This window comes from Primulina eburnea, chromosome 3 (assembly GCF_022965805.1).
Source record: "Primulina eburnea isolate SZY01 chromosome 3, ASM2296580v1, whole genome shotgun sequence".
Lineage (NCBI taxonomy): Eukaryota > Viridiplantae > Streptophyta > Magnoliopsida > Lamiales > Gesneriaceae > Primulina > Primulina eburnea.
In genome coordinates, this window is record NC_133103.1 from 6,847,666 (window position 1) to 6,860,259 (window position 12,594).

The 12,594-nt window shown below is 34.4% G+C and overlaps 1 protein-coding gene across 1 annotated transcript; it reads left to right on the forward strand.

Moving 5' to 3' along the window:
- Nucleotides 1-1,196: 1,196 nt before the first annotated feature.
- LOC140825841 (O-fucosyltransferase 35-like) lies at nt 1,197-11,633 on the forward strand. The gene is given in 10 exon segments (XM_073187838.1): nt 1,197-1,652; nt 1,655-1,800; nt 3,988-4,113; nt 4,204-4,276; nt 4,358-4,428; nt 4,519-4,607; nt 4,788-4,920; nt 8,666-8,908; nt 10,271-10,737; nt 10,979-11,633. Coding segments are annotated over 10 exon segments (1,893 nt in total). The 5' UTR covers nt 1,197-1,309; the 3' UTR covers nt 11,181-11,633.
- Nucleotides 11,634-12,594: the final 961 nt, after the last annotated feature.

The window sequence follows — 12,594 nt, forward strand, 5'->3', positions numbered from 1 at the left end:
CTCTTCAATGTTTTTCCTTTCTGTTTTAAATTTAAAATACATTTTTTAACCAAAAATTTATTACGGTCTCTAATCTGAGATGGAATAATGTATTGGTGGCTAAATTGAGACTGAGGATATAACGTTAGGGGACCGAAAATTTCTATTGGTCTCAAATTTGAGACGACATGTTTTTTGGTCTCTAATTGGAAATCAATTTTTTTTTTTATTTGAGACCGATTTTTAAATTATGCCTTGTAAAAATTTCACAAGGATTTCCTAATTAAACTCCATTCATGAATATCCTTTTAAAAAAAACTTGAGGTATTCCCTAATTAAACTCCATTTATATCTTGTGAGAGTCGCAATATTATAATCAGGGGCGGATTGGGCAACTACCCAACAGATTTTGGGCAAGTTTTTTTCAAAATAGATCATTTTGACCATAAAATAGTCCCATTTTCGTAAAAAGAAAATAGTTTTTTTTTTTCGACTAACTTGTTTAATTTTGAATTTTTTTCATTAATTTTGAGCTAATTTGACCGGATTTTGACTGGTTTTGACAGCTAACATGATTTTTAAGATGTTTTAGACCAGACTCTTGATCGGTTCTCAATCGAACCGACTAATCTGGTCCTAAAAACACTGCTTCACAGTTCCAATTCTAGCTTTAATTCGTTTGTTAGAGTGTTGATGTGGCGTCAATCATATTAATAACACCAAAACCAAGTAAAAAATAATCGACATAAGACGTATTAACACTCGTTAAAAATAGATTAAAATTACAAAATAAACATCATCAGAGAACTAAAAAAATTGCAATAAGACCAACTTATCGGACCAAACTTCGCTATTTTTTTCTTCAATTATACATGGAAGATTAGTATTGAAAAAAATTACAAAATTTGTTTAAATCTCCAATAAGGCTAAAAACATGGGATCAACTGAAGGTGGCATGACCTTATATTGAAATTTTTAGGATAAATTTGAAAAAGAGCTTTTTACTACATATGTATTATAATAAGAGTAGGTCTTTTGTGAGACGATCTCACAAATTTTTATCGGGTCATCCCTATCAATATTCACAATAAAATGTAATATTCTTAGCATAAAAAGTAATATTTTTTCATAGATGACTCAAATAGAGATCCGTCTCACAAAATACGATCCATAAAATCGTCTCACATAAAATTTTGTCAAATAATAATTAGCATTATGGAAATATTCTCACATCATCCTCCCTCGCTACTTCCTATTTTTCACTCGTCTCCATAGTTATCAACTGAAAAACACACTCGCACGGGCAAGTTTTCGATGTGCGTTCCAAGAAATGGGCCACCAGCTTAACAGCCAGAATAACCACCACGCGACCGCCACTGATGGCGGCGGCGTTTCGCAGCGCGTCAACAGCCCAAGATTCTCTGGCCCAATGACCCGAAGAGCGCGCTCGTTCAAGCGCAATAGTAGTAACAACAATTCTTCACAGAACACTCAAAACAGCAGTGGTCACCATTATCATGAGAACATAATCGATCTTCAGCAGCTCAATTCTCCTAGATCTGGAAGCCCGTTATCCGGTGGTGGGTCCGAGTCTTTTAGGGCGGCCCACGCGAGCAGCGTGGCGCAGAGGGTTCATTTGAGGAGAAAGATTCAATCTTTGAGTGTGGATTTGGGGAATTGGGGCTGGAGTTGAAAGGGAAAAAGAAGTTGGGGCAGTGGATGTTTCTGATGTTCTGCGGGGTGTGCTTGTTTATGGGCGTTTTCAAGATTTGTGCCACTGGCTGGTTTGGATCCACCGTTGATAGGCTTTCGAATAATCAGGTATAGTTTTCACGTTCTTAGGCTGAGAAATCAACCTATTATATAGGTGCTTGTTGTCTTTCTTTAATTACTTTTTTAATAGCTATCGTTTTATAGGAATTATTGCAGTTTATTTGAACTGGCAAGCGTTCTTTTTTAGTTGCTGACGAGGATACAGCGATAACTTAGTTAAAATAATCTTGGTAGTTGCTTGCTTGATCATTTTCTTAAATGAATATACTTTCTGAGGTAATTCTCATCGACTAATTTGGTTATATTTCCTTGCTTGCTAGTTTTGTGTCAAGCTTTCATTTTATAGTAGTATTTCCACCAATGTTTCAATAATTGACATTTATATTTTACTGTCGGAGACTCGGAATGTGACCAAAAATTTATCAAAGCAAAATACCCAGCAGAGCAGTACAAAATAATTGAAATAATTTTTTTGTAGTCAGAAACTCTTGTTTAACAGTCAATAAATGAATTCTCAAACAAATGGTGAAGAAGAAAGAGTAGAAATTACTTCTTTCTACCTTCTTATTGATGAGGATTTCCTTATCGCTCTTAATTCATCCCATTTATCATCATATTTCCTTAACCGTGGATGAATTTTTATATAGTCGCTCAAGCTAAACTGACGAAAGTTGAGACTTCAGATCCAATCATTTTCCGCTTAATATCATAATTTGTGGTTAAACCAGTGTGAAATCTATCTCAGGTCCACCATCGACAACTTAGATTCATCAAATGAAATTGATCAAGTACCTAAAATTTAGACTTTAATTAATATTCAAAAGTTATAATTTTTGTGTGTGAAGATTTTCCTCCTTGAATGAAGAAAAGTGGCATTTTATGGTACGATGTAGTGTAAAACAAAAACAAAATACTCCATCACCATGGATTTTCAGAAAGTCAGATACACCTGAATTTAAGTAAAACATTACAATTCCACAAATATATATCATGATAATATGATCGTTGCTCTTCAAAGAAAGAATTGATACCTTATACAAGGACATTGTTATATCATTATATGTCGGTAAATATCAATATACAACCATATATTCAGACCAACTAGAACAAAATTTCAACCTGTAAGTCGACTACTCAATATTTATGGGCTAACAACTATAAAAGTCGGTACTAAATCAATTAGCGAACAACAATTTTGCATATTTCGGTTGGGTTTAATGATTTTTTATTGGAGAAGGGAATAAATGGATATCTGCTTGGATGCCCTGAAGGCTGAAATAATTTATTAAATGGTCAGAATGATTGAAAAAATTAATTTTTTTATATGTTATAGTTCATTATATTTATTACACGAGTCAACGACTGTCCCATAATAAAATTATCTTATATTACTTAATAAGGACACATCTAACAATGCACATGTATATCACACATAATTAAAATTGTAAAAATTTAATGATTATGAAATGCAATGATGTAACAAAATAAATTAATGGAAAAAAGGAAGAAAAGATAATGACTGTCTCGGCTAAACAAAGTACTGATTTTTCAAATGTATGTGGTTGCAAAAGGAAATGTTTAGTGGGTATAAAGCCTTTTGTGCATCCGTGTTTTAAAAAATTTCAAATTCTAGAAATATTTAGAAAATTGAGGAAATTATGAAAGTCGCGTGCATCTGCAAAACAGCAAAAGTGATTGGAAACTGAAAAGAAGCTCAAAGTAGAACTTATATGTTGTCTAAAATGGCCTTTTCTCGCTGTGAAGGTTCAATTCTGTGGCTAAAAATAATATTTTCTTTGTGCACTGATAAATTGCGAACAAGTCAACATTTGATTTCCAGATGCATTTTTAACCAATATGCTATCTAAACAAACATTAACATGCTAGGATGAAAGATGTTTTTAATTTTTTTAAATACCAAATGTCCTCTTACAACATCGAGTTTTTTCGCGAATGCACAACACTCCTGCGTATAACAAAGTCATGTATATATGTTCATGTTTACTTTAATGTAGGCTTTGATTTTATATTTTGATGAGTAAAAGCTTAGACATAGAAATTAACCATGGATGATAAATTTGCAAAGAGCAAAAAAAAAAAATATTTAGAGCTTTATTTCAGACAGTGCGTTGTGTTATGGTTTACTGCCTTTTGCACTTTTTCTGGTACACTTTGTTAAAATAAGCTCTCCTCATGGTCTTTTAATATTGGCTTGGTTCCTCGTTCACTTTATAGGATCGAGTCTCTAACGAGTATGGATATAGGAAAGGAAGTGATGGTTTGAGCATAGGAAGTGAGGTAGAACAAACTTTAACAATGGTAGCCTCAGGCATTGTTGATTCACAGTTTAGCATGACAGATGTGAGTAATAAATTTATATTTTATCTAATGCTTCAGAGTTTGAAGTTCAAGAATGCACGTTTCTGCTTTTTCTGAATTAGTTTTTTTCAGCATTCGGAAATTTGGTCCAAGCCTGACAGTCAGAACTTTACTCAGTGCATAGATCATCCAAAAAGTTATAAAAGTAAGGTGTTAGTGTAAATTTCGTGGATTTTACCTGGTTATGTGTATCTTTTGTTACTTATTTTCGTCATGTTCTTATCAGAGCTGGACTTGAAAACAAATGGTTTTCTTCTAATAAATGCAAATGGTGGATTAAACCAAATGAGATTTGGGGTATGTTTGCGACCATTTTGATGATTTTCAATGTCTATATTCAAGGTTTCCATTAATTTAGTCTGATGAATGGATAGTTTTATAGTGCAGATCTGTGATATGGTTGCTGTTGCTAAAATTATGAAGGCCACGCTTGTCCTTCCATCCCTTGATCACACTTCATATTGGGCTGATGAGAGGTGCTCTTCAACTTTCTTCGTCAATTTGAAATTTGCGATATTTCTTTGAGCTCTTTCATGCTATTCTTACTCATCATTTAAATGGCTAATGCTATCAACCACAAAATGCTCATGTTTAAATGCTTTATTGCATCTTTATGGTTCCACAAATACCTAACTCCAAGTTTATGACATATCCAGTGGTTTCAAAGATCTGTTTGACTGGCAACACTTCATCGAGTCACTAAAAGATGATGTTCACATAATTGACGGATTACCACCTGAATATGCTGGAATTGAACCCTTCACAAAGACTCCAATATCTTGGTCTAAGGTAAGATCCTTGTTACATTATCTTTCCAGTAAATGAAATTCAACTTTTTCAATTATACTGATTTTTAACTTCTGCAGCATGGAAATTGGAATCTTCTGACCACTTATGTCATCTAGTTTGACTGTGTTTGGTTATGGTTACCTTGATATATGTTTCTCATGGCATTATTTGAACAATCTGTTGCGATATGCCAAACAAGATTGACATTTTCATCTACCATTGCCTTGATAAATGATTTATAAAAAAATTGTTAGATTGACTTAATCATAATGGCACTTCTGCGAGCCTATAAGGTCAAATTAAGCAAGTATGTGTGCTTCTGTCTCAAGTCTACAATTCAAAAGAGTTATAGGCGCTTATTGTCTTGCAATTTTGAACATTTGTTCCGTAATAAAAGCATATAAATGACGAACAATAGATCTGGAAGTTTTGTAACCATTACCTAATCCACTAGAGTCTAGATTTAGTTGATGATGATACCCATTGCTGAATGTTTAGAAATGACAATGCATGATATTTACTCGTTTTTTTTATCATTAACATATATCAGATAGTCAAAGTCGGTGGTTCATAAAGAGTCCATTAATTTGAAGTGTTTTTCTTATCGATGTTCTAGGTGACCTTTCTTTATGGTTTTCTCTCATATAGTAAGTTAGAGTGACATCATGGAAGAATAATATGATGGAATTATAGTTTAGTTTCCAATTCATGAGTTATGATGGGCCTCGACATTATACTAAGGTTGCGTTTGGTTGGCTTCATAGGATTATTGATTCAATCTAATCAAATGTTTGGTTGCAATTTTGTGTAGTTTATTTATCTCACATCAAATAAATCATTAGTCATTTATCTCACATCAATCAGATAATTGAATTACAATTACATTATTATATTTATATCTTTCTTTTATAAATGATAATAATGTAATTATAATTCAGTGATTGATTGATGTGAGATACCCAGCTTTATTTCTGATCTCTTTGCTTCATAACAAGCCTATTATCCATTTTTTCAAGAGGAAGAAGATCAGCTAACTTCATAGTTATCATGGAATTTGCTCTTCTGGAGGAATTTGAGTTACGGAAAAGTGAGTGATTTGAGTTCTTTGTTAGGAGTTTTGTGGAAAATGAGGATTCCAGGGTTTGGGGAGGGGAGTCCTCAGGATCTTTTTATGTTAAATCTTTATATGGATCACTCTTTTCGATAACCGTCTTTCTTTTTTTCTTCTTTTATAATTTATTTGGAAAGAATCGATCTCACCCAAGGTTCAAATATTTCGCGGATTGTGGCTTTGGGTAAATTGCCAACTTGCGACACGTTGCCCAAATAAAAAAGGCCTAATCGTGCACTATGTCCAAATTGGTGTGTCTTATTAGGAAGATGAGACTCAAGATCATCTACTTTTGCATGGTATATTTTCACAAATTATATTTGGTCCAAAGTTTTGAAAGCATTGGGTTTGGTGTGGGTTGCTCCAAGATTAGCATGTGAAATGTTTGTATTAGATATTGGACTTGAACTTGGCAAGAGAGGAAGTATTTTTTGGCATGTGACAGTCCAGTGTATCTTTTGGTCCATATGGTTGGAACGGAATAGCAGGATATTCGACAATATAACGTTGTCGGTGGATGAATTTTGGGAAAAGATCAAGTTTAGGGTTGTTTGGACAAGGAAGCACTTGGATTTTAAGCATTTCGATCTAGTCAGGGATTGAAGGTTTATTTGTTATTGAATTAATGGAGTGTATTTATCTTTTTAGTAGTTGCTGATAACTTGTCCGACTTTTGTAACCTCTAACTTTATTTTTCCTAATATAATAAAATATGGTTATAAAAAAAATTATATCTTTCTTTTATGTATATTCCTTAATTATTGAAAAATGACAAAATTGTTATTTAACATCTTAATAATTTCAATATAAGATAAAATAATTTAAATCTTTCTTTTAATTAAATTCCCTTGCGAACATTGACTATATAAAAAATGTAATTATCACCAATTATTCCAAATTGATAACAAAACCTATTACGAATTTTATTTGTTCAACACTATTCGTAGACACTCCAAAGATGAAATTTTCATCCGAACAACACAAGAACAAGTCCTGATCAATTCAAAAATTATACAAAAAATCATGCAAATTGAATCCATTCCAACTATAATAAGCCTCTCCGATCGACGGGTCCAAGACAACAGCTATTATATCAATTTTCTTCCCAGAAAAGAACAAAATTATATCAATTTTGACTATTTTTGGTCATGCATTTGGAATTTTCAAGCATAATCTTTTCCTATTTTGCAATAATTGATATTTACCTGGAAATTGATCTTCATGACCTCATATTTATCTCAATGTTGAGTCACAAGATTACATTGCATTTTCCTCTATGACATTTTTCATGGATTCATAGTGAGTATCATGGAAGTTTATTTCCCGACTATACCCGATTTTTCAGCAGCTAGTTTCGATTAAGGTGAGATGAGGTAACAAGGCTAGATTTTGGGAAGACAGGTGGTGGGGGATTATTCTTTTAAAGAACTTTTTCTGACATTATTTCAGTTATCCGCGGTTCACAATTTGCCTATATCACACTTCGTTCAATTTGACAATGCCACGTCTACTCAATCCTGAGATTTTCATTTTAGAAAGGCTCTGAGAGATGAAGAGCTTTTTCAGTTGTCTGAGTTATTAGGTGTGTTAGAGAGAACTAAGTTGGTTGAATGAGTATATGATTATCGTGTGTGGAGTGAGGATTATTCTGGTATTTTCTCATTCATATCTTCTTCGAGTCTTTTTTCCCCCATAGTCGCTTCCCCGTTTTTCCTCTTTCCAGTGTAATTGGAAGGTTCCGGTTCCAAAAAAGTTTCCAGGTATTCTCGTGGACAGCGACTCAGGGTAAGCTTCCGACCTCGGAGATGATGCAAAAAAGGTGGCCCTCAATTGCTGTGTGCCCAAATTGGTGTGTGTTATGTAGAATGAAACAGAAATGTAGGATCATATGCTCATCCATTGTCCATTCACGACCGGATTGTGGGCTAGAGCTTTGCAAGAGCTGTGATTGGTTTGGGTGATGCCTAAGTCAACGAGGGATTTATTCTCTATGGATTTAGGACAGCTAACTGGTACGAGGGGAAGAATTTTTTGGCAAGTGGTCGTTCAGGACATATGTTGGATAATATGGCTGGAAAGAAATCAAAGAATTTTTATGATAAAGAAGACACTAGAGAACATTGATTGAAAAAATCAAGATCAAAGTAGCTATTGGATCGACACTCATGTTGACTTTAAGAACGTCTCGATATTATATATATTGCGAGATTGAGCGATCAATATAATCTTTGGTTAGGCAAGATTGAAATAAATTGCTTGCTCTCTACAAACTTCCTTCCACTTTCGAACCATATTTTGTCTCCAGCCTGAGCTTTGCAAATGCTGTATTTATATACTTTATACCAACATATAGAAGTCATACCTACTTGGTGGCCATAATTGTGGTGGATTCTGCTTGAGCCTTGAAATATTAGAATATTGAAGGAAGTAAAAATTTAGAAAGTTCTGTGAATCCTAGACTAGAACTGTGCAGATATCACTTAATTAGGGAAACATATCATAGATTTGCCTATCATTTAACTATTCCTGGATTAGCTTATCTGCGCTTGCAAATAGTGTTGTAAATGTTTGTGATCCTCCTTGTTAATTGGGTGTGGTCTTGGCTCCTGGACAGCTTAATTGTGTGAATTTCAGGTCAGTTACTACAAATCTGAGGTCCTTAGCTTATTGAAGCAGCATAAAGTGATGTACTTTACTCACACTGATTCTCGAATCGCCAACAATGGCCTTCCCGATACTATACAGAAGCTAAGATGCCGTGTAAATTATAGAGCATTGAAATATTCTTCCCCTATCGAAGATCTAGGGAGACTTTTGGCGTCAAGAATGCGACAAACTGATGGCCCTTACCTTGCACTGCATTTGAGGTTTGCTCTGGTTCCTACTTAACTTTGAAATAATTTCAAGTTAAGTTTCCTTGTTTTCCTTATATTGGAGTTTTTCAAAAAAATTCTTTACGCATTTGAAACATATCTCCATTCTTCCATTGAGGCATGGACCTTTGACTCAGTGCACCTGTTTACACAATGAAAATATTCCAAAAAAGATATGAAAAAACAAATGAGAAATTAATATTTCTAGCTATTTCATTCATCTTTAGGAATGTTGCTGAAATATAACACCTTGGTTCATATTGTGACTGGGTAGTTACTCCAGTGAGAAGTGTGACATTCCAGGTGTAAACCTTACTTCAATAGGAATTTAACTGATGCTTGCCCATTTTTAAATTACGTAAATTTTACTCTAAAATATCAATAAACAAACTAAAAGGGGATGAATTGATATTATAAAAGATCTCTTTAATTTTACATCAGCTCTCAATTTCAACGGTGTTGCATTGAAAAAAATAAGTCAGCTAGGAAAGATTCAGCAGAGAGTTTTTAGACAACCAATCCGTGATCAATTTTGTCGTCTATCCACTTCCTATCATTTTTTACTTCATAAAGGTAACAGTTATTTGATAAAAATGACCGTCGATCTGGTCCTGACCGCATTCCAGTTTGAAAAGGAACCTATATTTTTGTGTGGTTCAAACCTGAATTTTAAGGTTCATGGTTCGGCTTCAGTTCTGGAAAGTAAGTCAAGAGTCAAACTGACCCGTGGTGCAGCCTGGGTTCATCCAATCACCTTTCTGCTGTCCTCTTGCTGAATGACCTTCTCTCTACTGTTTCCATCATTCATGGTGATAACCTTTTAGAGGGATAAACTGAGCCGTCTAGTTGCTTTGTTTCAAGTTCGGATGGGTCAAAATTCTTAAGCCTTTGCTAGTAACTAAGATTGAGAACCCTCCTATGCAGTTCTTAATTTTATTCTTTTTCTTCTTGTGGTGTACTCGTGTCCTTTCCATGTGGTAACACTGGTATTAATTCTTTTGCTTTGTCGTGTTCTCTGATCTTTTCTTGCCTTAACTTTACCCAGTTTCGTACTAATAGCACAAAGACCTCCATTATGAAACTTACCCTTGTAGAGTGGCCTCTCGTCGTTTTTTCTATTGTATTTGACACGACTTTTGGACACTAGAGTAGCCTCTTTCATATAGACATGAAATTTCATGTTCTTTTGGTCCAATTACCAATTTTTCCTTGGTGTTAGATGGTTGCATTTTGGATAAACAAGAATTTAGCGTTTGTCTTAATACAGCAATACTCAAGCACGGTTTCCTGTCTTTTCAGAAGTAACTGTTTCTCATTCGAGGACTATATGCTCATTCATTGATAAATTTCCTTGCAGATACGAGAGGACATGCTTGCTTTTACGGGATGCAGCCATAATTTGACCGCTGAAGAAGATAATGAACTTCGGCAAATGCGTTATGAGGTCAGCCATTGGAAGGAGAAAGAAATTGATGGGGTAGAAAAAAGAGAGCTTGGTGGCTGCCCCATGACCCCTAGGGAAACTGCACTCTTGCTTAAAGCTCTTGATGTCCCATCCAAGACAAATATTTACTTGGTGGCTGGTGAGGCTTATGGAAACGGGAGCATGCAGTATCTTACCGATAGATATCCAAATATATTTTCCCACTCATCTCTAACAACAGCGGAAGAGTTGAGTCCATTCATAAATCATCAAAACATGCTTGCTGGTTTGGACTACGTTGTTGCCCTTCGAAGTGACGTATTTGTTTACACATATGATGGCAACATGGCCAAGGCAGTACAAGGCCATAGACGTTTTGAAGGTTTCAAGAAAACCATTAACCCGGATAGGTTAGCATACAAGCTTCCTGTCATTTTTCATGCTTTCAATCAGCAGTGGACCCAAGATTTTAGTAGGCGGAATAAGATGGAGTCAAATTCTGGATATTTTATGGAATTTAATGGGCGAAACATGCAATTTTAGAGTAATTGTGAATAAATTTAATTGTTTTTGTGTAGAGTGCCTGCTTTCAGTTTCAAAGAAAATATTTTTCGGTTATTTAAGTTCTTTGTTTCTTTTTCCTTAATGCAGGATGAATTTTGTAAAACTTGTTGATGAGTTTGACGAAGGAAAGATTTCTTGGAAGAAATTTTACTCTGAAGTAAAAAGGATTCAAAAGGATAGTCTGGGAGGCCCGTATATGAGGCAGGTTGGCGAGTTCCCGAAGTTGGAAGAGAGTTTTTATGCAAACCCCCTCCCTGGTTGTATTTGTGAGAGAAGCTCTGAAGTCTGAACATAGGAGCTGAGACTGGTGATGCTTACCCCCATTGTTTCAAGATCAAGGCTTCAAATTGGAGAGAAGATAAGAATGTGCTGCCAAATCATCTATCGACGATCAAGAATACCGGAATGATTGTCAGAACACCAGAATCATTTTTTCCAGAGATGTTCGCGGGCCACAAATCAGGCTTGTATACCAAAAAGGTGGTATAACTCACATTTTTGGTTAAGTCTCTTTGATTGCACATTGTGTAGCTGCAAATAGGTAAAAATCTACTCATTATTTGTGGATCAGTGTATAGCTTGAATGGATTTAGACACATTCCACTAGTTAAGCTCTTGGAAGTGATATTGAAGTGGTTTACAGACCACCATATACGAATGTATTACGAATAACCATTGATGAATTCATGGATGAACATATAATTTATCTTCATGGAAATATGCATATGAACTTAGATTGTAATTATTGTGAACTAGTCATCTCTTGAATTGTGGGTTACAGCTTTATTCAATGAACTAAATTTGGATCCAAATCTTTCATCACATGGTCTGTCATAACTTTTGTTACATCAGTTCGAAACATTCAATATAAAATAATCAGAAAAGTTTTACTATGATTTATTTGAGAAGGCCGAATGGTTCCTTTTTGCTCATAGCTTATAGAAGAATATTGGCATGACACTTTTATGCTTGAGTGGGACAAGAATTTGATGCAATGATTATATATTTTGATATATTGACAGGGAGTTAAATATAGACCATATAGATGTGAATGTATTCTGTCTCTTGCTGGTGTTTCTGGGCACCAAGAAATCTTCTTTATCATTTCGAAAGTAAACTGCCCTAGCTCCAACGTCTGCAGGTGATTATATCAGTCGCCACAAAGTCTAGATTCTTGCCGAAGCCATCCTACTCTATTTAAATTGACTTCTTTGCATATTTTTCTTTTGGTTCGAGTAAAAGTTTGACTGCATTGGAGTAATACTATAAGCGACACAATATTTAAAACCAATTATGCAATGTTGTTTAATGGTCAATGCAAATGTGAGCACCAAACAATAGTTGTTCGTTCTTGATTTCTGCATTTATCTCCTTTGTATTCAAGTATTTTGCGCTTATCTGATCCCTTATGACATGTAAAAATGATAAAATGTAAGGAGTCAGCGTTCAATATATTAAATATAGGATAAATGAATGCAAAAATTCTGTTGAAGTTTTGTACTTCGGGGTTATTCTTCTAATTCAATTCTAAGTTCTACAGTATTTTTTTTTGGGCATCTTTTTTGAGTTGATGATACTCAAAATACAATATAACTTGTTTAATTTTATTTTCAATCTGAAGAGTCACCTTTTACTGCATCCATCTCTTTTCTTTCTTTTTGATCTATTAGCCCATATAAATTTTTAAATATAAAAATGAACAT